The 25,861-nt window shown below is 42.4% G+C and overlaps 3 protein-coding genes across 3 annotated transcripts in view; 2 read left to right on the top strand and 1 right to left on the bottom strand.

Moving 5' to 3' along the window:
• LOC139468593 (serine/threonine-protein kinase SMG1-like) overlaps positions 1-25,861 on the top strand; it is a 127,178-nt gene that overhangs the window by 83,191 nt on the left and 18,126 nt on the right. Inside the window, exons 48-62 of the mRNA XM_071250715.1 lie at positions 2,393-2,670; positions 3,267-3,540; positions 3,867-4,007; positions 5,304-5,408; positions 5,994-6,079; positions 6,640-6,778; positions 7,084-7,177; positions 7,655-7,753; positions 8,999-9,117; positions 9,227-9,301; positions 20,616-20,801; positions 21,733-21,975; positions 22,663-22,780; positions 24,459-24,541; positions 25,433-25,683. Coding sequence (XP_071106816.1) covers positions 2,393-2,670; positions 3,267-3,540; positions 3,867-4,007; positions 5,304-5,408; positions 5,994-6,079; positions 6,640-6,778; positions 7,084-7,177; positions 7,655-7,753; positions 8,999-9,117; positions 9,227-9,301; positions 20,616-20,801; positions 21,733-21,975; positions 22,663-22,780; positions 24,459-24,541; positions 25,433-25,683 — 2,291 coding nt within the window. The remainder of the gene's footprint in view (positions 1-2,392; positions 2,671-3,266; positions 3,541-3,866; positions 4,008-5,303; positions 5,409-5,993; positions 6,080-6,639; positions 6,779-7,083; positions 7,178-7,654; positions 7,754-8,998; positions 9,118-9,226; positions 9,302-20,615; positions 20,802-21,732; positions 21,976-22,662; positions 22,781-24,458; positions 24,542-25,432; positions 25,684-25,861) is intronic.
• On the top strand, positions 15,273-18,026 carry LOC139468592 (nuclear apoptosis-inducing factor 1-like). The gene is made up of 4 exons (XM_071250714.1): positions 15,273-15,422; positions 16,195-16,327; positions 16,608-16,755; positions 17,509-18,026. The coding sequence occupies exons 1-4, from the start codon at positions 15,273-15,275 to the stop codon at positions 17,705-17,707; spliced, it is 630 nt and encodes a 209-aa protein (XP_071106815.1). The 3' UTR covers positions 17,708-18,026.
• On the bottom strand, positions 17,994-20,062 carry LOC139468591 (putative nuclease HARBI1). Its single transcript, XM_071250713.1, has 3 exons — positions 19,329-20,062; positions 18,725-18,833; positions 17,994-18,194 (listed from the first exon to the last, which is right to left on the bottom strand). Exons 1-3 carry the CDS (start codon positions 20,060-20,062, stop codon positions 17,994-17,996), a joined length of 1,044 nt encoding a protein of 347 aa, XP_071106814.1.

Here is a 25,861-nt window from a genome sequence, read left to right on the forward strand (position 1 = left end):
TAACTGATGCCTTAACATCTGCACAGTAAGAGGACATAAATACCATATTGAGGAATTACTTTACAGCTGTAATAGAAAGTATTTCAATCTCTTCCTTTGGGCTATTAGAAAATATGAATTAGCAAGACATTTATGACTGAATAGTGAATACATTGATCATATTACTGGTTTACGAGATGCTGTGATGCAGTTTGAGACTTTTTGAGACTAGGTGATACAACAATCAACTTGAACACTTACCTCCGTACCTGCAAGGTTTTTTGTCTTTTCAAAATTCCATGGGAAGAACATTATCTTGCTCCCTAAATACAGGTGTTTTGTGACGGGGTCCCAGGTGTGTTAGGCCTGCCCTCATCACTGAAGACTGTAACGATCAATCCTGGAGTCCATGCGTCACTGTACACACTGCAGACTAGCCGGACATACGCTGGGATGCGGTAATGAGTTGGACAAGGATGTGTGGTTTACATGCATCAATATTTTTAGATGATTGGATTTCAGGGAGACACATACCAGTACCTTTATCCAATTAGATTACTGTGACATTGAGCCAGGGAAATTTGACAGTGATCTCTATGAATGTTTTGATCTTAACAATTAAATCGAAATGATTTGTTGAATTGTTGTTGTGTTTGAAATATTTTCGTTTGGAAGCATTAGTGATGAAATATAATTTATCATGACCAGTTTTGCAGTACAAAATGGATCCCAACAATTGATTTTGTTGTTTTGCAGTCTCCTGTTTTAATAAGAAGAGTGAACTGTGTACTGTTAATTTTAGAATGTAAAAATATTCTTTGAAAGAAAAGGATTTTTGAAAAGGATATTTTTCAGTGTAACTATGGGTTGAAAAAATTAAACGAACTGATGCTTTGTAATTCACCAGAGCAATACTATAGCTGAATAGATGGATGTGGAAATAACAGACCATGCAAAACTTGGGTGCATGAGTGGTTTAGCACTGAAGATTATAGAATCTGGTGTTATATATTTGCTTGTATTTGATCAGTTTGGCTTGATAAATGGAATTTGAAATTTTTCAGCCTGGTGAATGAGTTTCTATCTCCTTGTCACACGTTGTCATTGTGTCCATCATATTTCTTAGGCCAGTGTCTTTACACGGAGTTACGGGGCAGTCGGGTAGCCTTGTGGTTAAAGACCTAGGTTCGATTCCCGATGTGGGTACAGTGTGTGAACTCCATTTCTGGTGTCCCCCGCAGTGATATTGCTGGAATTTTGCTAAAAGCGGTGTAAAACCATACTCACTCACTCACTCCAGCTGTATCATGGGTACAATGTGTGAAGCCAATTTCTGGTGTCCCTACAGTGATATTGCTGGAATATTGCTAACAGCAGCATAAAACCTCACTCACTCACTCACTCACTCACTACACTGAGTTGACACTGTCGACAAGAAGTGAATCAAGTATTTCCAAGATGTCATTAGATTGTAGGTGTGCATGGAGACAGTGCTAGGAGAAGCATTTAATTGATATACTGATATTGTATTTTTATCCCCCGTCCCAACGAAGTTTCCGGAGCATAACTCAGACTCATGCTGAACTGGTGCCTTTTGCTATTTAGGAATTTTATAATTTTTATTTTTTACGTTTCCATGGCAACAAGTTGGACTTAGGTTCTATGGGTGGTGTTTGTTTCCGGAGCGTAACTCAAAAACCATTAAATACTTTCTTACAAACCTTGGCATGTCTACTAGGCACATACTGAACTGGTGCCTTTTGCTATTTAGGAATTTTACAAATTTTTATTTTTTTACGTTTCCATGGTAACAAGTTGGACTTCTACAGGGGTGGTGTTCGTTTCCAGAGCGTAACTCAAAAAACATTAAAAATACTTTCTTACAAAACTTTGCATGTCTACCAGGCACATACTGAACTGGTGCCTTTTGATATATAGCACTTTTAGAAATTTTTATTGTTTCAATGACAACAAGTTGGATTTAAGTTTTAATATAGGATTGGTTTACTTAAGGAGTATAACAAATAAACTGTTAAATATTTCCTTGCCAAACATTGCATTTCTATATATAAAGTGCATACTGAACTAGTGCCATTTGATATTAAGGAGTTTTAGAAATGTTTATTTTAGAATTTCCATTGCAGCTATTTTGACATGGGCTAAGAGAAATGTTGGGTCAGTTACCTGGTTTGTGACCATAACGTGTTAAAATGGGCGGGGGATATAGACTTTGTCAACTATACGCTTGTTATTTTTCAATGGCAATCCGCTGCCAATCCATATACTTTTCTATGATTAGATTGACTACCTTTTTCCTATAAATGTCATTATTTGTTCTACTAATTTCATTCAACATTTTGAACCAATGGATGCTATGGCACTTTGTTATGACAGTGATGTTTTGGTGTTCCAGGGGACTTTCCGAACGGCAAGTGAGCACGTGATGAAGACGATGCGTAAAGGCCGAGAGACGCTGCTGACACTGCTGGAGGCCTTTGTGTATGACCCCCTGGTGGACTGGACCACCGGGAACGAGGGGGGCTACACGGGGGCCTTCTACGGAGGGGGGATGACCACGGCGGCAGGAGCAGGGGAGAAGAAGAAGAGCAAGAAGGAGATGGAGCGTGAGATCACCTGCAGCATGTTCGCTATCAGGGTGATGGAGATGAAGGCGGCCTGGACAAAGAACAGGTAGGCAGGAGAAGGAGGAGGATGTCAGAAGTAACTTTCGGATATAGATAAAACCAGAAAGAAAACCAGAATAATTCATGACTTTGTGCGCAATAACATTGAAACGCAGTGTTATCTTGTATACATATTTTGGTATCTGCTTTGAATACAGGATCTGACATTGAGAAATTGCTTAATTTCAATTTCGGAACAATTTTTGGTGTGAGGCTTTATTGGACATTTTGATAATATTCAGTTGAGGGAAATGTTACTTGAATGAGAACATGGCTTTTCCATGTTGTAATTTTGCAATGTTGCAACCATACCAAGTTAAACTTTTCACCAAATTTACAAACCTTGACCTAGATGGAATAGAATAGGACACTTACAAAGCCATTTATGGCTGACATAAAGCAGTTGCACCTGGGACTATTACAAGACTGTTCAGACATGTCTCGCGGGTCAGCGGGAACAGTCAGCGGGAACACTGAGGTACGTCAGTCAGGGTAGGACCTGCAGGACCCTACAGGCTACTGGGTTGTGTGTATCTGGTGGCATGACACTGTATCACTCAATGCCACAGTTTTCTGGTATTGATGTAAAACCTTGTGTTTCAGAGAAGATATCATGACTGCTGTGCCCGAGCTGAGGGAAGTAGAGTTGTCGTGGATACAGACGTGCGAGCGCCACCTGTCCCACCTGACTGACATGGACGGGATGAAGGAGGTGAAGCAGTTGTTGATGGAGGCTCAGCACGATGCCGGCCACGCCCTGTACTCCCTGCAGGAGAGGTACGCAGAGTACTCGGTGGTCAAGGCAGCCAAGGACTCGGCCTACAAGGCCGTGGAGGAGAAGATCAACGAGTTCAGTCACTGGCAGAAGATGCACAAGGTGAAGGGGCTGTTGAAGTGGAAGAACTCATTCTTGTTCGTTCTGTAATACGTAGGGTTCTATGCCCCTTTCAGGAATATTCCAGCCATATGACACTGAAGACACACAGGTTTAGATTCTCAACCTGTGGGACCATTTCTGGTGTGACATGCTTTGTTATGGCGGGAGTGTTGCTAAGTAGGGCATTAAACCTACCTTGCTTTGTAACATATTTTGGATTGAGACCTTATTTTCGGTTCAGCCCTTTCTTCAACATATCCCCTGGAAAGATCTGTGTATTGTTTTGGGCTGATGTGTATTGCATCAGGCTTGTTTCTACTTCTCAGCACTGCCTGGAGACCATGCAGGGTTCGGTGTTCCAGAAGATGTGTTCTGAAGTGGCCAAGCCCCTGGACCTGGGAGCACCCAGCTTCTCTGCTGCCACAGAGTTCCTCCAGGGAGCGGGCCAGAGTCAGATCGTAGGGCAGGTGAGTTGGTAGGGCATTTGGGTTATCTAGTGGTTGAAGCGTTATATATCATCTCGCCGGGGATCTGGGTCAGATTGTGGGGCAGGTGAGTTGGTAGGGCAGTCGGGTTATCTAGAGGTTGAAGCGTTATATATCATTTCACCGGGGTTCTGGGTCAGATTGTAGGGCAGGTGAGTTGGTAGGGCAGTCGGGTTATCTAGTGGTTGAAGTGTTATATATCATTTAACCGGGTTTCTGGGTCAGATCGTGGGGCAGGTGAGTTGATAGGGCAGTTGGGTTATGTAGTAGTTGAAGCGTTGTATATCGTCTCGCTGATAACGTGGGTCAGATCGCAGGGCAGGTGAGATGGTAGGGCAGTTGGGTTATCTAGTGGTTAAAGCATTATATGTCGTCTAACAGATGACCTGGATTTCCCACAACAGGGACAATGTATGAAGCCAAGGTAATGTTGGAATAATGTGAAACATGTCATTTAATCCAGCTTTCTTACAATGATGGATGTGTACCTCATCTGGTCCTGTCTGTGTACCTCAGCTGGTCCTGTCTGTGTACCTCAGCTGGTCCTGTCTGTGTACCTCAGCTGGTCCTGTCTGTGTACCTCAGCTGGTCCTGTCTGTGTACCTCAGCTGGTCTCGTCTGTGTACCTCAGCTGGTCTCGTCTGTGTACCTCAGCTGGTCCTGTCTGTGTACCTCATCTGGTCCTGTCTGTGTACCTCAGCTGGTCCTGTCTGTGTACCTCATCTGGTCCTGTCTGTGTACCTCAGCTGGTCCTGTCTGTGTACCTCAGCTGGTCTCGTCTGTGTACCTCAGCTGGTCTCGTCTGTGTACCTCAGCTGGTCCTGTCTGTGTACCTCAGCTGGTCCTGTCTGTGTACCTCAGCTGGTCCTGTCTGTGTACCTCAGCTGGTCCTGTCTGTGTACCTCAGCTGGTCTCGTCTGTGTACCTCAGCTGGTCCTGTCTGTGTACCTCAGCTGGTCCTGTCTGTGTACCTCAGCTGGTCCTGTCTGTGTCAGACATGAAGCTTATAGAACTGGTGGGCTTGATACACTGATCAGGTTGACGTTCACTTTCCCTTTGTCAGCAAACTGTGTGGTGTGGTCATTGAAACAAACAGAGAACGAAGAAGGGGTTAGTGGTTTCTTAATTCAAAAGTACTCCAATATCACAGCATAGGTAGTTTACTGTATAAGTGTTCTAACTTCGAGAGACACTCCAATATCTTCCTTTGTGGATCTCCGACAGCTCCAGCCTACTGTAGTATGAGCAGTGCTGGTGACACTGTGCTGTGTGTTTCAGTGTGAACAGCTGGAGACAGAGATGAGTGGTCACCTGCAACAGCGACGGTCACTGCTACACAGCGTGTTTGAGGTGCTGCACAGCTACAGCACCATTGTATCACAGGTGAGAAGCACAGGCACATGTCATTGTAGCAGGGATTTATCTAGGGTTTCAAACAACGTGATTTTGGCAGGCAAATTGGTGGGGAAATTATTTTGTTCAATGGGATTTTTCTTAAATTCTTAATTTGAGATGTATTTTAACATTGTGTTTAACATTGCATTCAGGACAATGATGTAAGATTAAGCCTCTTCCTCCTTTATTGGTCGCTATATGGCTGAAATAATGCTGATGATTTTTTTTATCTCACTCACACACTCCTCCTTTATGGCCATGTTATCTGTGGAATACAGGTCACCTCCATCAAGCCGTCACATCAGTTCTAACTATATTAAGATGAAATTAGATTTTATGAGTTCCCTTTTGGGAATATTTACTGAAAATTGCTGCAGAATGGAAGCCAAATATCGGCCTCTGAGCAGGTAGAGATAAGTCCCTGAGTAGTGTAGGCTACTAGGAGAGGTTGGTCAAAGTTAGCCTGTGGCTGAAGTCTGCTCTTGCATGTCATAACCAGTTACCTGTATAAACAAGTCACATTCTGATGCTGAATCACGATGGAGATTACAGAGACTTGTTGGAATGTTTCAGTTTGGAGCCATATTTGCTGACGAGGCGAGGACATCCCACTATCTGTGGTGGCTGCAGGAGCTGGTGTGTGACTTCACCACAAACAAGTGAGTTGGACACTGTTCATGACAGGGTTGGGGAGGTGGGGTAGCCTAGTGGTTTAAGTGTTTGCTTGTCACTCCATGTGTGAAGCCCATTTGTGGTGTCCCCTGCCATGATGTGGCTAAAAGTGGTGTAATATTCAACACACTCACACTCACACTCACACTCACACTCACTCATGACAGGGTTATGCCTTGTCGCTAGCAAAACAGACTCTGCTAGTTCCCCCACCACAACACTAGAAAACATCGACACAGATGGCTTGCCCCTAGTTCAAGTAACAGGTTGAGGTCGTGGGCTGTTTCTGTGTCTTGTTACACTGTCACATAGACTTGAGGAGGAAGTGTTGGCTAATGTTGTTGCCTCAGGCAGCATTGTACAGCTGTATCACATCCCCCTTAATGTTTCCACATAAGTATTGAAAGAAAAAGGAAGAAATGCATAGTGTGAGATCGGATAAGTATAATTAGTATACAATTTATTCTCAAAATTTACAATATTGATGTGCGTATGTTTGATATGATGACAGTAACATATGAACTGTACGAGGTCTGCCTTGTGTCAGATGTGAGCAGATAACCTCGCGGTATCACGACCTGTTCGGGCCCGGGTCTACAGCACCCAGCAGCAAGACACAGGTCGTCATGACAACGGAAACTCGGCTCCAGAGTATCGACACTGAAACCAATGCCAAGATACGGAAGGTACTGTAATGGCCGACAATTTACTCTTCCGGATAATGAAACATGTCATATTTCTAATATGTCTAAGGCATAATATCTTAAATAGTTTCTGGCACATACTGTTATCGGTGTTTCTATTATTTTGAAAAACATTGCTTGATTATCTAACACTTGTGTCGAATGTGTTGAGGTTTATCTAGTGCATCCTGTAATGAAACTATGAAAAAGGAAGTAGAGGTATTGATATTGATAGTGTGCTGAGATGGGATGGGGATGTGTGGTTTCTCATCATGGAAAGCTGTCTAACTGTTATATTGTTTTACCAGTTGCTGGATCGTCGTTCCCAGGAGTCGGTGGACACGCCTATCCTCGAGATACAGTACCATGAGTCTGAGAGAGCAATACAGGCCTTTGTGCAAGGTGAGCATGTGGGTCTCTGTGATGTCAGTATAAACCTAGTGGATGTGGCGACATGCCTTTCAGTGGGACTCGCTGGGCAGTTACAGACATAAGATTTTCTTTGCAACATTAGCATAGTTTATTCTACATCTACTGGGATGTATTTTAATGTTTAAATGTTGGTGGGTTGGAAGGGGTCATTAATCTAGTAATCTATGACAATGTAATTTGTTTTGAAGAGTTGCCTCCCTGGGCACGCCAGGATCAGCTGGATTAGCTCTGATTATGATCTTTGGTGTCTGTCACCCCCTTACCTTTCAGGTTCACTAAAGTAGGGAAGATCTACAACCTGCAGGACTTTGGGCGTTCCTCCTATGATAAGCTGACAAACTAATTTAGTTATTGCAACGAGTTCATTGACTTTGTTGACTATGTTGCCCATACTTAGGTTCTTTCATGTGGAAGGTTGAACATTGTCCAGTATGTGATGTGTTGCAGACAGCGGCATGTGTGGCGTGACAAGCCTGATCTGTGTGATCGTGTCAGCCCTCTGCTCCCTCAACAAGAGATACATCATGATGGAGGGTGCGGCCTCAGGTAACACACAGTTTCAGATCCAGATCAGTGAGTTCACAAACAACTGTATGCAGCCCATGTAGGATAATGGTTTCATGAACCCAGCAGCATTGTTGACCTGTTTTTATGGAACCGAAAAAAAGCAATAATGTACGAGAACGAAAGAAACACAACATCTTCCCTGTCGCTTATTACAAAGTGTTGATGATAAACTGTTAGTTAGATTCGAATGTTTATTCCGTGCTTTATTAAACTGATGTCAGATTTCCTGTATTTTTACTCTTGAAATACAACAATTCTGACAATCGTGGGGGTGGCCCTGTCATCTAAGGCCCCAGTTCACTGTGTGTCCTTTAATTGTGTCCTTTGAGCACGTCAGAAACCTGTGGTCTTGTGTATATTCCTTGTTGCCCTGGTTGTGTTTCTAGGTTTGTTAGCACCATACCCATGTTGGTGGGTTTCGTGAAGTGATAAGCGTCTGAGACCTCAGCTCAGCATCTTGTCAACTCGTTATGAAAACCATTCATTCAGGAATCAAAGGTTGCTGTTAACACCAAACACCAATTAGTAGTGAAAGTTGTTTGTGAAAAAGTAAATATTTTCATCCATTGCCCCATACTTGACACTGCCAACTGTAAATCGTCAGTGTGCCAGGTATTTGGCCATCCTGGCTATGAAAGAGATGGCTTACGAACCACAGATAAGAGCACATACAAGTATCGTGATACGTATAGGATCGTGAACAAGGTAATGAATACCTATTGGATCACACAGTTGGTGTATTTTCCCAGCCCTATGGAAGAGCACAACGTTCCACTAATGATAAGCATATTTTTGTATCCCAAAATATTCTCATAACATTGGAATTAAATAAAACTATAAACATTCTCGGTTCTCGGTCAGTTAGTTGTACAACAGTGAAACATCTCTACAATGGAGCCTCTTATTTCTGCATAAAGACAAGTGATGTACAGAGTATGGTTGACAAGTATATATACAGTTACACTGGAGTGGAGAAGCCTGTTATATACACAGAAGAGTCATCCATACTCTGTACATCACTTGCTTCATAACGGTGTTAGAACCTACACCGCAACGTCGCTCCTAATTGTAATAAAGAAGTTGTATATCCATACATCTTAACCTTACTTACACTACTGACATCAGGGTGCACACTTCATAATGGAAAACGGGGTTGCCCCCCTTCTCTATTTTTTGATGGTCGATGATGTAGCATGTCATTCATGCCCTGGCTGTGTTCCCTAGGTGCCGGGGACCGCCTCATGGACCTGACCTCCCGGGACGGGGACTGGTTCCTCGACGAGTTGTCCAGCATGAGCGGCAATGTCAACATGTTCCTCGACACTCTCAAAAACAACACCATGGTAAGTATGTTGTTAGGATTTGAGATGTTGAGTACATGTGTATTGTATGTTATCACAGAAGTTGTGTGACAATTTACGTGTTTCCATCTGAGTTTTGTGTATGTTTCAGGCAGGGGACGTGGAGAACTTCCGAGAGCTACACCATGCCCTGACTTCCACACACAATGCATATGTGGCCCTCCAGGTAACACAGACTCATGACTGGTGGCAATAGTGGTAACACATTATACAATACATGTCATGATACTTGAGTCAAGCTACAGTATGTATCCCTACACTTAAACTCGGCAGTTTTGAAGTCTTTTAAAGGTATGTAGAAGTGATATACATAAGGAAGAGCATATGTATGTCAACTTCTTTATTATGAGGAACACAACGTTTCAGAGTATATGCTTACTCCTTCATCAGGTGAATATATATACCTGTAAGTTGCTATCAGTGTTAATTACCCCCTGCCTCCTGTTTGCCCACTGTCCATGCCCTATTACCAATCAGTGCTAAGTTAAGTGTAGGCTTTCCTTGTTAATTTTCCACCTTTGTTATCTAAATACTCTTGTTGTCCTTACAGGTACATATATATCTTCTCTGCCTCATAGCATTTATTCACCTGATGAAGGAGTAAGTATATACTCCGAAACGCTGTGTTCCTCATAATAAAGGTCATTGCTATCAACCAGTTTGTGTTTGTGTTAAAGTCACACATATATTCTTATGTCAAAATATTTTTACAGTATTTAAACTGATGGAGAGTTGATTTCCTTGGTGTTGTTAAGGGCTGGAACCATTTATTTAAACTCAACTTGTCCACAACTCATTTTGCATTGTGGCTCATGTAACAAAATATATTTGAGGAAAAAAACAAGTAGTCCTCCCAGACTTGTACAAGTCTCTATTGGCTGTGTTTTACCCTGATGCCGTGTTGTAGTCCTCCCTGACTTGTACAGGTCTCTATTAGCTGTGTTTCACTCTGATGCCGTGTTGTAGTCCTCCCTGACTTGTACAGGTCTCTACTGGCTGTGTTTTACCCTGATGCCGTGTTGTAGTCCTCCCAGACTTGTACAGGTCTCTACTGGCTGTGTTTTACCCTGATGCCGTGTTGTAGTTCTCCCTGACATGTACAGATCTCTATTAGCTGTGTTTTACCCTGATGCCGTGTTGTAGTCCTCCCAGACATGTACAGGTCTCTTCTGGCTGTGTTTTACCCTGATGCCGTGTTGTAGTCCTCCCAGACTTGTACAGGTCTCTATTGGCTGTGTTTTACCCTGATGCCGTGTTGTAGTCCTCCCAGACTTGTACAGGTCTCTATTGGCTGTGTTTTACCCTGATGCCGTGTTGTAGTCCTCCCTGACTTGTACAGGTCTCTATTGGCTGTGTTTTACCCTGATGCCGTGTTGTAGTCCTCCCAGACTTGTACAGGTCTCTATTAGCTGTGTTTTACCCTGATGCCGTGTTGTAGTCCTCCCTGACTTGTACAGGTCTCTATTGGCTGTGTTTTACCCTGATGCCGTGTTGTAGTCCTCCCTGACTTGTACAGGTCTCTACTGGCTGTGTTTTACCCTGATGCCGTGTTGTAGTCCTCCCAGACTTGTACAGGTCTCTATTAGCTGTGTTTTACCCTGATGCCGTGTTGTAGTCCTCCCAGACATGTACAGGTCTCTATTAGCTGTGTTTTACCCTGATGCCGTGTTGTAGTCCTCCCAGACATGTACAGGTCTCTACTGCCTGTGTTTTGCCCTGATGCCGTGTTGTAGTCCTCCCTGACTTGTACAGGTCTCTACTGCCTGTGTTTTGCCCTGATGCCGTGTTGTAGTCCTCCCAGACTTGTACAGGTCTCTACTGCCTGTGTTTTGCCTGATGCCGTGTTGTAGTCCTCCCAGACTTGTACAGGTCTCCATTAGCTGTGTTTTACCCTGATGCCGTGTTGTAGTCCTCCCAGACTTGTACAGGTCTCTTCTGGCTGTGTTTTACCCTGATGCCGTGTTGTAGTCCTCCCAGACTTGTACAGGTCTCTATTAGCTGTGTTTTACCCTGATGCCGTGTTGTAGTCCTCCCAGACTTGTACAGGTCTCTATTAGCTGTGTTTTGCCCTGATGCCGTGTTGTAGTCCTCCCTGACTTGTACAGGTCTCTACTGGCTGTGTTTTACCCTGATGCCGTGTTGTAGTCCTTCCCTGACTTGTACAGGTCTCTATTAGCTGTGTTTTACCCTGATGCCGTGTTGTAGTCCTCCCAGACATGTACAGGTCTCTACTGCCTGTGTTTTGCCCTGATGCCGTGTTGTAGTCCTCCCTGACTTGTACAGGTCTCTACTGCCTGTGTTTTGCCCTGATGCCGTGTTGTAGTCCTCCCAGACTTGTACAGGTCTCTACTGCCTGTGTTTTGCCTGATGCCGTGTTGTAGTCCTCCCAGACTTGTACAGGTCTCTATTGGCTGTGTTTTACCCTGATGCCGTGTGGTAGTCCTCCCTGACTTGTACAGGTCTCTATTAGCTGTGTTTTACCCTGATGCCGTGTTGTAGTCCTCCCTGACTTGTACAGGTCTCTATTAGCTGTGTTTTACCCTGATGCCGTGTTGTAGTCCTCCCTGACTTGTACAGGTCTCTACTGGCTGTGTTTTACCCTGATGCCGTGTTGTAGTCCTCCCAGACTTGTACAGGTCTCTATTAGCTGTGTTTTACCCTGATGCCGTGTTGTAGTCCTCCCAGACATGTACAGGTCTCTATTAGCTGTGTTTTACCCTGATGCCGTGTTGTAGTCCTCCCAGACATGTACAGGTCTCTACTGCCTGTGTTTTGCCCTGATGCCGTGTTGTAGTCCTCCCTGACTTGTACAGGTCTCTACTGCCTGTGTTTTGCCCTGATGCCGTGTTGTAGTCCTCCCAGACTTGTACAGGTCTCTACTGCCTGTGTTTTGCCTGATGCCGTGTTGTAGTCCTCCCAGACTTGTACAGGTCTCTATTAGCTGTGTTTTACCCTGATGCCGTGTTGTAGTCCTCCCAGACTTGTACAGGTCTCTTCTGGCTGTGTTTTACCCTGATGCCGTGTTGTAGTCCTCCCAGACTTGTACAGGTCTCTATTAGCTGTGTTTTACCCTGATGCCGTGTTGTAGTCCTCCCAGACTTGTACAGGTCTCTATTAGCTGTGTTTTACCCTGATGCCGTGTTGTAGTCCTCCCAGACTTGTACAGGTCTCTATTAGCTGTGTTTTACCCTGATGCCGTGTTGTAGTCCTTCCCTGACTTGTACAGGTCTCTATTAGCTGTGTTTTACCCTGATGCCGTGTTGTAGTCCTCCCAGACATGTACAGGTCTCTACTGCCTGTGTTTTGCCCTGATGCCGTGTTGTAGTCCTCCCTGACTTGTACAGGTCTCTACTGCCTGTGTTTTGCCCTGATGCCGTGTTGTAGTCCTCCCAGACTTGTACAGGTCTCTACTGCCTGTGTTTTGCCTGATGCCGTGTTGTAGTCCTCCCAGACTTGTACAGGTCTCTATTAGCTGTGTTTTACCCTGATGCCGTGTTGTAGTCCTCCCAGACTTGTACAGGTCTCTTCTGGCTGTGTTTTACCCTGATGCCGTGTTGTAGTCCTCCCAGACATGTACAGATCTCTATTAGCTGTGTTTTACCCTGATGCCGTGTTGTAGTCCTCCCAGACATGTACAGGTCTCTTCTGGCTGTGTTTTACCCTGATGCCGTGTTGTAGTCCTCCCAGACTTGTACAGGTCTCTATTGGCTGTGTTTTACCCTGATGCCGTGTTGTAGTCCTCCCAGACTTGTACAGGTCTCTATTGGCTGTGTTTTACCCTGATGCCGTGTTGTAGTCCTCCCTGACTTGTACAGGTCTCTATTGGCTGTGTTTTACCCTGATGCCGTGTGGTAGTCCTCCCTGACTTGTACAGGTCTCTATTAGCTGTGTTTTACCCTGATGCCGTGTTGTAGTCCTCCCTGACTTGTACAGGTCTCTATTGGCTGTGTTTTACCCTGATGCCGTGTTGTAGTCCTCCCTGACTTGTACAGGTCTCTACTGGCTGTGTTTTACCCTGATGCCGTGTTGTAGTCCTCCCAGACTTGTACAGGTCTCTATTAGCTGTGTTTTACCCTGATGCCGTGTTGTAGTCCTCCCAGACATGTACAGGTCTCTATTAGCTGTGTTTTACCCTGATGCCGTGTTGTAGTCCTCCCAGACATGTACAGGTCTCTACTGCCTGTGTTTTGCCCTGATGCCGTGTTGTAGTCCTCCCTGACTTGTACAGGTCTCTACTGCCTGTGTTTTGCCCTGATGCCGTGTTGTAGTCCTCCCAGACTTGTACAGGTCTCTACTGCCTGTGTTTTGCCTGATGCCGTGTTGTAGTCCTCCCAGACTTGTACAGGTCTCTATTAGCTGTGTTTTACCCTGATGCCGTGTTGTAGTCCTCCCAGACTTGTACAGGTCTCTTCTGGCTGTGTTTTACCCTGATGCCGTGTTGTAGTCCTCCCAGACTTGTACAGGTCTCTATTAGCTGTGTTTTACCCTGATGCCGTGTTGTAGTCCTCCCAGACTTGTACAGGTCTCTATTAGCTGTGTTTTACCCTGATGCCGTGTTGTAGTCCTCCCAGACTTGTACAGGTCTCTACTGGCTGTGTTTTACCCTGATGCCGTGTTGTAGTCCTTCCCTGACTTGTACAGGTCTCTATTAGCTGTGTTTTACCCTGATGCCGTGTTGTAGTCCTCCCAGACATGTACAGGTCTCTACTGCCTGTGTTTTGCCCTGATGCCGTGTTGTAGTCCTCCCTGACTTGTACAGGTCTCTACTGCCTGTGTTTTGCCCTGATGCCGTGTTGTAGTCCTCCCAGACTTGTACAGGTCTCTACTGCCTGTGTTTTGCCTGATGCCGTGTTGTAGTCCTCCCAGACTTGTACAGGTCTCTACTGGCTGTGTTTTACCCTGATGCCGTGTTGTAGTCCTCCCAGACTTGTACAGGTCTCTTCTGGCTGTGTTTTACCCTGATGCCGTGTTGTAGTCCTCCCAGACTTGTACAGGTCTCTATTAGCTGTGTTTTACCCTGATGCCGTGTTGTAGTCCTCCCAGACTTGTACAGGTCTCTTCTGGCTGTGTTTTACCCTGATGCCGTGTTGTAGTCCTCCCAGACATGTACAGATCTCTATTAGCTGTGTTTTACCCTGATGCCGTGTTGTAGTCCTCCCAGACATGTACAGGTCTCTTCTGGCTTTGTTTTACCCTGATGCCGTGTTGTAGTCCTCTCAGACATGTACAGATCTCTATTAGCTGTGTTTTGCCTGATGCCGTGTTGTAGTCCTCCCAGACTTGTACAGGTCTCTATTAGCTGTGTTTTACCCTGATGCCGTGTTGTAGTCCTCCCTGACTTGTACAGGTCTCTACTGGCTGTGTTTTACCCTGATGCCGTGTTGTAGTCCTCCCTGACTTGTACAGGTCTCTATTGGCTGTGTTTTACCCTGATGCCGTGTTGTAGTCCTCCCAGACTTGTACAGGTCTCTATTGGCTGTGTTTTACCCTGATGCCGTGTTGTAGTCCTCCCAGACTTGTACAGGTCTCTATTAGCTGTGTTTTACCCTGATGCCATGTTGTAGTCCTCCCAGACTTGTACAGGTCTCTACTGGCTGTGTTTTACCCTGATGCCGTGTTGTAGTCCTCCCTGACTTGTACAGGTCTCTACTGCCTGTGTTTTACCCTGATGCCGTGTTGTAGTCCTCCCAGACTTGTACAGGTCTCTACTGGCTGTGTTTTACCCTGATGCCGTGTTGTAGTTCTCCCAGACTTGTACAGGTCTCTATTAGCTGTGTTTTACCCTGATGCCGTGTTGTAGTCCTCCCAGACTTGTACAGGGGCGGTATTCATAAAGAAACTAAGATTTTTCTTAAGTGTAAACTTAAGTTTTAGAAATCTGACTTAGCTAAGTCTGAGACTTAAGTTGATAATCATAAAGATGCTAAGTCCGAAACTTAGCTAAGTCTCAAAAGAAAAACTAAGTCAGTTTCGTAGTACGTACGCGCGTGATCACTAGGGTGAATCCCGGCTATTTTTAAAACTTCCGGTGGAACTCTTTAAAAAAAAGGTGTGAACGTCTTTTTCGGTGGGATTTCCCGGTTGCTATTTACGGCAGACGACACACGCAGCGAAACTTTGTCCACATTGCCAACGTCATGTCAGAGGCCGATATGAAGAAGAGGAAGCCTAACTGGACGAAAGAGGAGGTTTTACTGTTGACGGAACTAGTGAAAGCAAATGTACATGTGTTGGAAGGAAAGTTTGGTCCGGGCGTGACATCGGCGAGGCGTCAAGAGGCGTGGCAGGTACAGTGACACTTGTTGTCAGTCACTCAGGCAGTCGTTGTACACAAATGTAGTATTTACACCAGACATGAGTTTTATGAAGTTATATTTTAGCAGTGTTCATCTACTAATTTAACTTATTCGAGATATATTAGTACGCCAATCAAGCGATTATAAATGCATGATTAAGGGACTTGCAATTTGTTGTGGGGTAGGGGTGGAGAGGGAGCCTGCTGGAGGAAATAATATATTTTTTAAATCGATTAAATCTAACGTTATTTAAATATTAGTATAACAAATACCTCACACCCCCATAATAAATCACCTGTCCAACTTGTAATCAACTTGCTGATTTTCAGTAACAATATTTTCACTAGTATTTACCACTGCATGTAGATTTAATGCAACATTCTACCACTGAGCATGAAATCATCACTATTGGTGATTGGTTCTGTTATCAGTGGAATTTAAGTCACCTCTACTTTTGCCATAACATATTCTATTACTATGATAAACTGGGACATTTGTTATTTCCAATTTGAGGGTTTTTTTTACTGACAGTGCCCTTGCAGCAGACTTGGGGCTAAATATGAAATCTTGAAGTGATATCCAAAATATTAACATCTTAATTGTCGGCTGAATAAATTAACTTGAGAAAAATATTTTTTATATATATTTGGGATCAGACTACTTTTTTAATATAATCTCAGCACCCTCACAAACTGTTTAGCCCCTTATTATCTTCATATTTCCACAATTGTAAGACACTTACTACTTTCCCTTAACTCTACAGGTTATTACAGCTACCCTCAATTCCTCTTGTTCACACCCGAGAACAAAGGAAGAGGTGGAAAAAAAATGGAAGAACGTGAAAAGCCAGGCAAAACACAAGTACTCCGAATTTGGGAAACTGACAAAAGGAACTGGCAAGTACTTTTCTTCCCTTCATACATACTGTATACAAGTCAGGGTTATTGCATGACAACTCTTCTATCAATGGTCATTATAAATACGGTATTACCAATAGATCAATTATCAATCATAATGTTCTGTGTATTTTTGTATGAAGAATATCATTTCCAAAATACATTTAGATAATGATGATGATTAGAAATTTTATTGTCTTATCCCTTCCATTAACAAACATATATAATAAAATTTTAAACGATATAAAAAATTACAGTTTGTAATTAAATGTTTATACAGGAGGTGGACCAGCACCAGCACCAATCAGCCCAGTGACCAATGCAGTCATTGATATCTTAGGCCAGGACAACGTGACCCTAACTGGTGTGCCAGGTTCAATTGACACGACAATGCTGCAGGTGCTGGATCTGATGCCACCTACTGACAGGTACATCAATGATATGAGATACCTTTCGGGTTAGAAAATTATCATGGTTCTGTTCTGACATAAATACTGGGTGCTTGGAAAGGGATTATGGTATCACTATAGAAGAGCTTGTATATGGCTTATCCTTAATGAGTCCAAATTGAAGTATTTTCTGAATGTTATTCTAGTATAGGTGATGACAGATTTGCTTAATTAAAATAGTTCAAGGCAATCTATAACACTATCTTTTGTCTTATTAGATATTATGTCTGGGAGATGGGATCTTGTTACCTTTGGCTAGTTTTTATCTAAAAGCTTTGAATCTATAAAACCATGTATACATAACTTTTGTCTTGTTGAATAGTATGTCTGGGAGATAGGTTCATGTTACCTTAGCTAGGCTAGCATCTATCTAAAAAGCTTTAACTGAAACTACTAATATTTGGTATTTGCATTTTCCCTGGATCCTAATATGTATAACTTGCTGTTCTGTAATCACATGAAATTTTTTATAAATGTTACACCAAGAATAACTTATAAAACCACTTGCTGTGGACCTAATTATTATTTGAAAACTTAGTATAAATGTATATTTTTTTATAATATCAACACCTCAATTGTGCACAAATTAAGTCAATTGTTATTTAAACAATTAAGATATGATTATAAATGTAAATGTTCTCATTATAATAACACAAAACAACAGGCTTGTTGAAATTGAAAAGAACATTTATGTGAAAATTACAATTAAAACTTTAATATTTTCTGTTTCAGGGAGATTTATGACACTGCCATGTCAGATCCACATCCTCAACCAGAAGGAGCCAACATGTATTCCAAGGAGCCAGATGTCACAGGGACCCTCACTTCACCAACCGTGGAAACTCTGTTGAAGCAAAAATTAAAGCTTGAAATCGAATGCCTCACTTTGAAAAAGGAATACCTTAAATTGAAAATCACGAAACTGAATTAGCTAAAAGTATCATCCATGTTGTTTGGGCATTAAAGAATTATTTATATATTTGAATATTTAATGTCACAATACATACTACCGGTAAGCCCAATGTTATGATACAACAGATTCTGGTAGAAAGACCATTGTGGAACATTTTTGAGAAATAGTACATTCACTACATTGCATTTAGAATATTGTATATTTAAGAGGGTGAGGGCTAATTAAGATGATTAAAAACTAAAGATACTTTGCAAAGAATGTACTGCTGATACAAATTGGATTTGTTATGAGGAAATGTTGAAAATTAAAATAAAATAATCTTACATGGAAAGTTGGTATTGGCAAAGTGCTCCCGGTACCGGAGTGCAGCTACTGGTGGAGCAGTCACTGCTTGAGCTCCATTCTGCCCATCAAGCCTGCCAAGTCCATCATGCCCATCAGTGGGTGGAACTGGGATATTTCTGTCCTTGCAAATATTGTGTAGGACAGCACATGCTATTATCACCTAAAATATGAAATCATTAATGATAAATTAACATCATTACACTTAACATTTAGGCTTTTACCTGGCCTCAGTTGAACATACAAATATTACTGTAAATAACGAATAAGTTCATACAACCCCATCATTTCCCTTATCTGCTCCTAGTCATTACCAATCTACAACTGCCCTGTTATTGCCTTAAATACCAAACTGTATATATATATTCACTATATATTCACTTGATTTAGATACAAGTCAATCTGAACATGTTCATGTCCATGTACAAACTTTAATAGATGATGAGCCACTGCATTGTTCTTTTCATATTCTCAATGGCATTTGTTAACATAAATTCAAACAACCATGTTTGAAATAATTATGTAACTCAATAAAATCTTGTTGCTTTTTTCAATCATTGCTTTCCTCTCTAGGAATTGTTATTTTATATATTTATTGTCATTTAGCCTTGTTACATTTTTGTTCTGTTTAACTTATTTGTGTGGCAAATAAATAGTGCACACAAATTAACATTTGTTGATCATAATTTTTACCTTGCAAGCCTTCTCAGGTTTTAACCTGATTTCCCCATGGAGAACAGGAAATCTGCGTTTGAGTTGACCGATGGCCCTCTCAACGGTGCTCCTGGTTCTTTTGTGTGACCTGAAAATAACATAACATATCAGAGTGTAACCTGTAACATTAATCTTCAACAGGGTTTAAGAAATATATATTTATCTTTTTATTGATAAATGTCACTTGTTGAAGAAATAATTTTGATCATGTGAAAACAATAATTTACACTTCGGATTATGTAGGAAATTCATACCGGTAATGTTTAAAAAAAAATATTCCTAATTACCACCAATATTCAGCATATTTACCAAAGCAGCACATGATTACTTGTACATTTAGAACAACTAACAAAGACATAATAATAGATGTTGAAATAAAAACATATGGTTATGGTGTGAATAATATTCCGTATTTTATTAAGAATGTTTTTGTAATTTTTGCAATTGCTTCGATTATCCAGACCAAATATTGCGTTTGTGCTCTATGAAAAAAGAGGGGCAAATATGTAATCGAGGCAAATATAAGGGACATCACTCTAAGTTGTTGATTACGCTCGGCAACGTAACATGAAACTTTACATACCTGTTGTAGTTTGTTTGTGGTCCCGGCAATGGTCTTAGGAAAGGGGTAAGTAGCCACTTCTTGCAGGGATAACCACTGTCACCGAGGAGGTGACATCCGATGGGGAGAACATTGCGCTCGAAAAGCTGGTAGAGCCCGCTGTTTGTCAACATACGTGAATCGTGTGTCGATCCCGGCCAACGAGCAACAACGTCAATGACTCTGTCGTCGCTGTCAAAAGCGATCTGCGTATTTATGCTATGATAGTGATGACGGTTTACGTATTCATTTTCGTTTACTGTTGGTGCCTGGATTTGTACGTGGGTTCCATCGATCACCCCGACAACTCCGGGAAAGTTCGCAATGTGATAGAAGTTTGTTTGGTGACGCCTAATGTCCCCGAGTTGCAGTGGGAAGCGGACAAACTGTTTCACAATCCTTTCAGATGACAAACTGGTGATACACTGATTTACAACTCTGGAAATGGTGGGCTGGGTGACACCTTGATCATCTGCATTACACAACTGAAACTTTCCCGTTGCAAAGTACCTTAATGTGATCAGCGTCTTTTGTACCTCGTCAAGTGCGTGGTTACGGTTGGTTGCAGGCTCCACGTCAGCTGCTATTAAATTAGCTACGTACCTAATGCCATTTCCATCTAAACGGTATCGCCGTATCAACTCCTCATCGTTGTATTCAACAAGACTTTGTCTTCTTTGATGAAACGAACGACGACCTAGCGGTACGGCAGCCATTTTGTTTACTGACTTAAGTCAAACACCTTGTAGTTAAGCCTACCCCTACCCAGTCTTAAGATTTAAGACAGAAATTGGTAAAACTTAAGCCTAAGTCGCTTCATGAATATGACTTAAGTAAAATCTTAAAAATTAAGTCAGATAAGGTAAAAAACTTAGTTATTTTCAAGATTTAAGTTTTTTTTCAGACTTAAGTTCTTTTATGAATACCGCCCCAGGTCTCTACTGGCTGTGTTTTACCCTGATGCCGTGTTGTAGTTCTCCCAGACTTGTACAGGTCTCTATTAGCTGTGTTTTACCCTGATGCCATGTTGTAGTCCTCCCAGACTTGTACAGGTCTCTACTGGCTGTGTTTTACCCTGATGCCGTGTTGTAGTCCTCCCTGACTTGTACAGGTCTCTACTGCCTGTGTTTTACCCTGATGCCGTGTTGTAGTCCTCCCAGACTTGTACAGGTCTCTACTGGCTGTGTTTTACCCTGATGCCGTGTTGTAGTCCTCCCAGACTTGTACAGGTCTCTATTAGCTGTGTTTTACCCTGATGCCGTGTTGCAGGACCTGAACATCAACTTCCGCACCATCATCCTGCCGGAGACCCTGAAGCTGATCCAGTCCCAGGACGCCAGTCTCTTGTCCTTGCTGTCGCACCTCGAGAACATGATCTCCGACCTCAAGCAGCCACTGGACGCTCTCGTTGCCCAGCTAGAGGTTCTGCACAGGAATGCTGTCATGGGAATAGAGGTATGTAATCTTGTCTACTCCGCATAAATATGTTGTCATGGGAATAGAGGTATGTAATCTTGTCTACTCAGCATAATCATGCTGTCATGGGAATAGAGGTATGTAATCTTGTCTACTCCGCATAATGATGCTGTCATTGGAATAGAGGTATGTAATCTTGTCTGCTCAGCATAATCATGCTGTCATAGGAATAGAGGTATGTAATCTTGTCTACTCCGCATAATTATGCTATCATGGGAATAGAGGTATGTAATCTTGTCTGCTCAGCATAATCATGCTGTCATGGGAATAGAGGTATGTAATCTTGTCTGCTCAGCATAATCATGCTATCATGGGAATAGAGGTATGTAATCTTGTCTACTCATAATCATGCTATCTTGGGAATAGAGGTATGTAATCTTGTCTGCTCACCATAATCATGTTGTCATCGGAATATAGGTATGTAAACTTGTCTACTCAGCATTATCAGCAATTCTGATCAATCTGTTTTCACAGAGCTGAAGTTGTTTCGTTGTACTGTTTGGGCCAGGCTGATGACTGACGTACGCTGTAGTGTAATGTAGATATTTTGTTTGTGTACCTGATGTTTAGTCCAGTCACCTGACTGCAATTCCAATAAAGGAATTCACCATGAAATCTGTGATAGATTATTTTCCACTTTTTCAGTGTACTTTTATGAGTTTATAGTGGTATTAAGCATAACATGTATAAGAACACAAAGGTCTGAAACACTTTTACAAGGCCTGTTGTTGTAATAGATGTGTTTTTGTTGCATAAAGTAACATTGTGCAGTAAAATGTCATTAAAGAGTTTTGCAAGACAGATTGTTGATACAGGGAAAGGATACTCTAAACTTAACAGTGTCCAATTCTCATTCATGATCCACCATTAACCAATCATCTTGAAATGTTGACCAATACCCAACTTCCAGAACGATTCGATGGAGTGCATGACGATCGTGAGGAACATGCAGTGTGACTTCAACAAGCTGCTCCAGGGCTCTGACCACGACTCCGGTGACCTCACCCCGGGGCAGATGCTGCTGATGGGATTCAACGGCTTGTTCACCCGACTGGAGAATGAGTTTGCCAGCATGTTGGAGGCCATTGATTCTGTACAGGTGCCGGACGTCTGGCGGAAGGTGGACGTTGTCAAGGAGGCCAAGTCCATGCAGGTACAGGAACAGTGGTGCTTGTTACAACATCTTCTTCTTAATCATGTGGGAATCTCTGCAGCTCTTCTTCTTGACATGTTTTTTTGTTTGTTTGTTGTTTAACACCGCACTCAGCAATATTCCAGCTCTATGACGGCAGTCTGTAGATAATCGAGTCTGGACCAGACAATCCAGTGATTGACATCATGGGTATTGATCCACACAATTGAGATACGATGAAATGCATCATACTAGTCAGCGAGCCTGACCACCCGATCCCGTTAGTCGCCTCTTACGACAAGCATAGTTGCCTTTTACAGCAAGCATGGGTTGCTGAAGACCTAGTCTACTCCGGATCTTCATGGGTCCTTCTTGGTAATACAGTACTGAATGTCTGGAAAATAAATGTTGGCTCTTCAGAAGTTTGACCTAGTTGGTGTTATTGTAGGCAGCAAATATTGCAAGAATATACTTCTAACATTTTTACATCCAGTCTGACATCCATTCTGACCGGTTTCTTACTCTAGCTCTCAACTCGACTCTGACCTCATTCCAACCTCCATTCTGACCTCATTCAAACCTCCATTCTGACTTCCATTTTCACCTTCATTCCAACCTCCATTCTTACTTTCATTCGGACCTCCATTCGGACCTCATTCCGACCTCCGTTCTTACATTCATTCCAACCTCCATTCTGACCTGTTTCAGCTGTCCTCCTTCACCAGCAGCACTCGAGGTCTGTTGTCCAATCTGTTCTTCCTGAAGAGACTCCAGGCCATGCAGGACTTCTTCCACATGGGCACCCAGTTTGCTGCTGCCCTGCAGGGTGAGTGTACAACACACGTCTGTGAACCTTGCCAGTCACAGGACCAGGAATATGATGTGAACCATCTCATACGTCCCCTTTTCAGGAAGTTGATCTGACAGTAAAGGAGTCTTCAATCATCAAGCCATTTGTCTTTATTGGTTCACTCATAATCAGAGTATCCAGCATATCAGGATCTGATAGATATGTCTGTGTACTCGGATCAATACATTGTGGAGATGAACATAATGTGTTTTCAATGTAGAGGTACGTTACCTGTAGATTTAACTGCGCTTGATTGCGTTTTGGAAGCAAGCTTGCAGCATGTGGTTTTAAATGTTAAATTTAGCACAGTTAAATCTACAGGTGAACTCTTTAATGATAGTAAATATATTGAGTGAGGTGGCAAGGGGTGAGTAAATATATTGAGTAGGTTATCAATCTGAAAAGACAGATAACAGCCTTTAAACAAATAGGGTGCTGTATATGCTTAAGCAGTTGTTTATCAGATCGTAATACTTCACTCAAAACATATGACAGGCATTGAAAGCATGTAGCACAGCAAGTTTGTAAGCTATCGTAAAGTATGCGCACCCTAAGAAAACTAAGCAGGTCTTGCATGGTTTCATTCCCCATCACATGATGTCAAACTGCTCATTGACTTGAAAATATGTCACAGTCGTATATATTTAAAAAAGCTCCCAATTTCGTTCAAGTTCTCTGTTGTCCCCAAAACTTCAAATGCATTTGTTGTCATGTCTTCTACATAAGATGTATTGCCACACATTGAATATTGTAGAACTGGAACTCTGCTTTTTGTAACTTGTCATTGTACATCACAATATTTCAAAATACCTACCAAAAGAAGTATTTTTCTATACACATTTGCTTACATGGGGATGTTTCCATCAAATCAGCTGTTTCTGACAGGGCTGGTTATTGTGATTTGACACCTGATTGACCAATTACAAAAGCCGAGATGTCATTTGACTTACATTATACGCGATCGCACGAAACGCTGGAAATAATAACTTAGATGTAAGTTTGATTACTTTTAGATATATTTTTGTTGATCACTTTGTATAATATATTTAAAGATTTGCTTAAAACATCTTTATTTTGCTCTTTGACATGTTCGATGCTGACCCGTTGTCGAAATGTTTGTCCGAGAATTTTATTTTCAATAACATCGCGGGAAATAGTGAATAATTTTTTAATTTATAGATAAAAAATGATAAATTGAAATGGAATACGTATTTCCGACATTGTGAAATGTGACAGATTTAATAAATGAATGATATTACAGGTAGATCTAGGTCCATAAAAATATATACTATTTTGACGTGACGTGAGATAAACACATATTGATGATTTGAGATTTGCCGAGCGTGCTACCCCACCTCGGCCTCGGTTAAACGGCTCATCGTCTATAACGCCCACCAATTATTTGGACCCCGTTGGTAGCGTTGTAGCGAGGGACCATTGTAGTATCATTCCTAAGTCATTCCAATCCATGGTAAAATCTGGATTTATTCTGTTTCACCCAATTCCCGGGTAGAGCAGCAACAACATTGTAGCCATATGAAGACTGCTTTTATAGGGACTTAAGTTACAACACATACGTCCTGGCCATGGATGGCAACAAATGGTTATGACTTTAACAACCAGGCTGTGTGTGACATCAGTCTTTGTGTTGCAGGCCTTGATGGCGGAGTGTGCTACGATGATGAGCAGATGGCCAAACCTATCAAGAAATTCATTGCAGACTATGTGAGGAAGCAGGTAGGTTCTTGTGAACAAACTCAGAAGAAGTTTGACCCAATCTCATTTAAATCCGATCTTAGTTCTCACTACCGCTGATCAAAGATCTGAGGACATCCGATTACGGGTCATGTCAGACCAACATTTCGCAAACTTTGACTGACCAATGGAATGACTGAGAAGACGTCAACATAAGCAAATCAGAAGGCAGATCTCTCGTGCTTTATGGCGCTAGTTTCAAAATGGCGACCACGCTTCGAAACATATTTTGACAAATTTGCAATTAAAATTGGAAAACTGAACAAAGGAACAGTTTGGAATGGCTAACAGATGGCCTAGATTCCATGAATTCAGTCGTAAGGCCATGTCTGTCATTTGGAATACCTGGTGTATTTTCAAGGTTGCATGATTAGAAAACAATTTCTGACTGCCATTTTCCTGATCTGGCAAGCAATGCTGTGATTGGTCAGATGAAAGGTCATTCTGACATGACCCATAATCAGATGTCCTCAGATCTCTGTTCAGCGGTAGCGAGAAGTAAGATCTGATTTGAATGAGATTGAAGTTTGACTAAATAAACTGATTCGCCAATGAATAATGGTGGTAGGTGAAGGTTATCCTTTCTGATTCCCTTTACTTGTGAGAAATTAAACAATAGTTATCATTGAGTATAATTCTATGAATAATACGTCTATTACATCATAGCCATAAATTCTTCTGGTGACGTTACAATATGGCTAAAATACCACTACAATACCCAGTTAAAGATGTTTGGCAGTAAAGAGGACGTCTGTTGAAAATTGATAAAATATTTATGGTGTGATTCTCAGCATAAACAATTTATGGCTATGATGTAATAGAGGGTATTTGTTGGAATTATGTCATTTATAAGACATGTGGCATGTTTCCCAGGTGATTGGTTTCCCCTCCCAAATCCTGGGCTACATCATCTGTGTGTTTGTGGACACCCTCGGCGTGAATGTCACTGCGGAGATCGAGCTGAAGGATGTTGGGGCCGAGTCAAAGGTGCCGCTGGATGACCTCTGCAAGAAGGCAGTTGACCAGTGCTTGAGGAACTCTCAGTTCCAGCATGTCCACCTGACTCAAGCCACCTCCCTGACAGGGTCTCAGGACTCCTCCTGGAGAAAACATGATCTGGCCAGGTGAGTTCCTTCTCAGTCTGAACCGTACTACACCTCCACAACATGATCTGGCCAGGTGAGCTCCTGAGTCTGAACCGTACTACCACTCCACAATATGATCTGGCCAGGTGAGGTCCTTCTCAGTCTGAACCATACTACCACTTCACAACATGATCTGGCCAGGTGAGTTCCTTCTCAG

Source organism: Haliotis cracherodii, unplaced genomic scaffold, assembly GCF_022045235.1.
Source record: "Haliotis cracherodii isolate W230 unplaced genomic scaffold, xgHalCrac1.p SCAF_2, whole genome shotgun sequence".
Lineage (NCBI taxonomy): Eukaryota > Metazoa > Mollusca > Gastropoda > Lepetellida > Haliotidae > Haliotis > Haliotis cracherodii.

Excerpts from the sequence above, each read along its gene's own strand:
- LOC139468592 (XM_071250714.1), top strand. The coding sequence starts at position 15,273 with ATGTCAGAGGCCGATATGAAGAAGAGGAAGCCTAACTGGACGAAAGAG. Across the intron at positions 15,423-16,194 it reads GGCGTCAAGAGGCGTGGCAG|GTTATTACAGCTACCCTCAA; the intron begins GTACAGTGACAC and ends TTAACTCTACAG. Across the intron at positions 16,328-16,607 it reads GAAACTGACAAAAGGAACTG|GAGGTGGACCAGCACCAGCA; the intron begins GCAAGTACTTTT and ends ATGTTTATACAG.
- LOC139468591 (XM_071250713.1), bottom strand. The coding sequence starts at position 20,062 with ATGGCTGCCGTACCGCTAGGTCGTCGTTCGTTTCATCAAAGAAGACAA. Across the intron at positions 18,834-19,328 it reads CCACAAACAAACTACAACAG|GTCACACAAAAGAACCAGGA; the intron begins GTATGTAAAGTT and ends TGTTATTTTCAG. Across the intron at positions 18,195-18,724 it reads AACCTGAGAAGGCTTGCAAG|GTGATAATAGCATGTGCTGT; the intron begins GTAAAAATTATG and ends TTCATATTTTAG.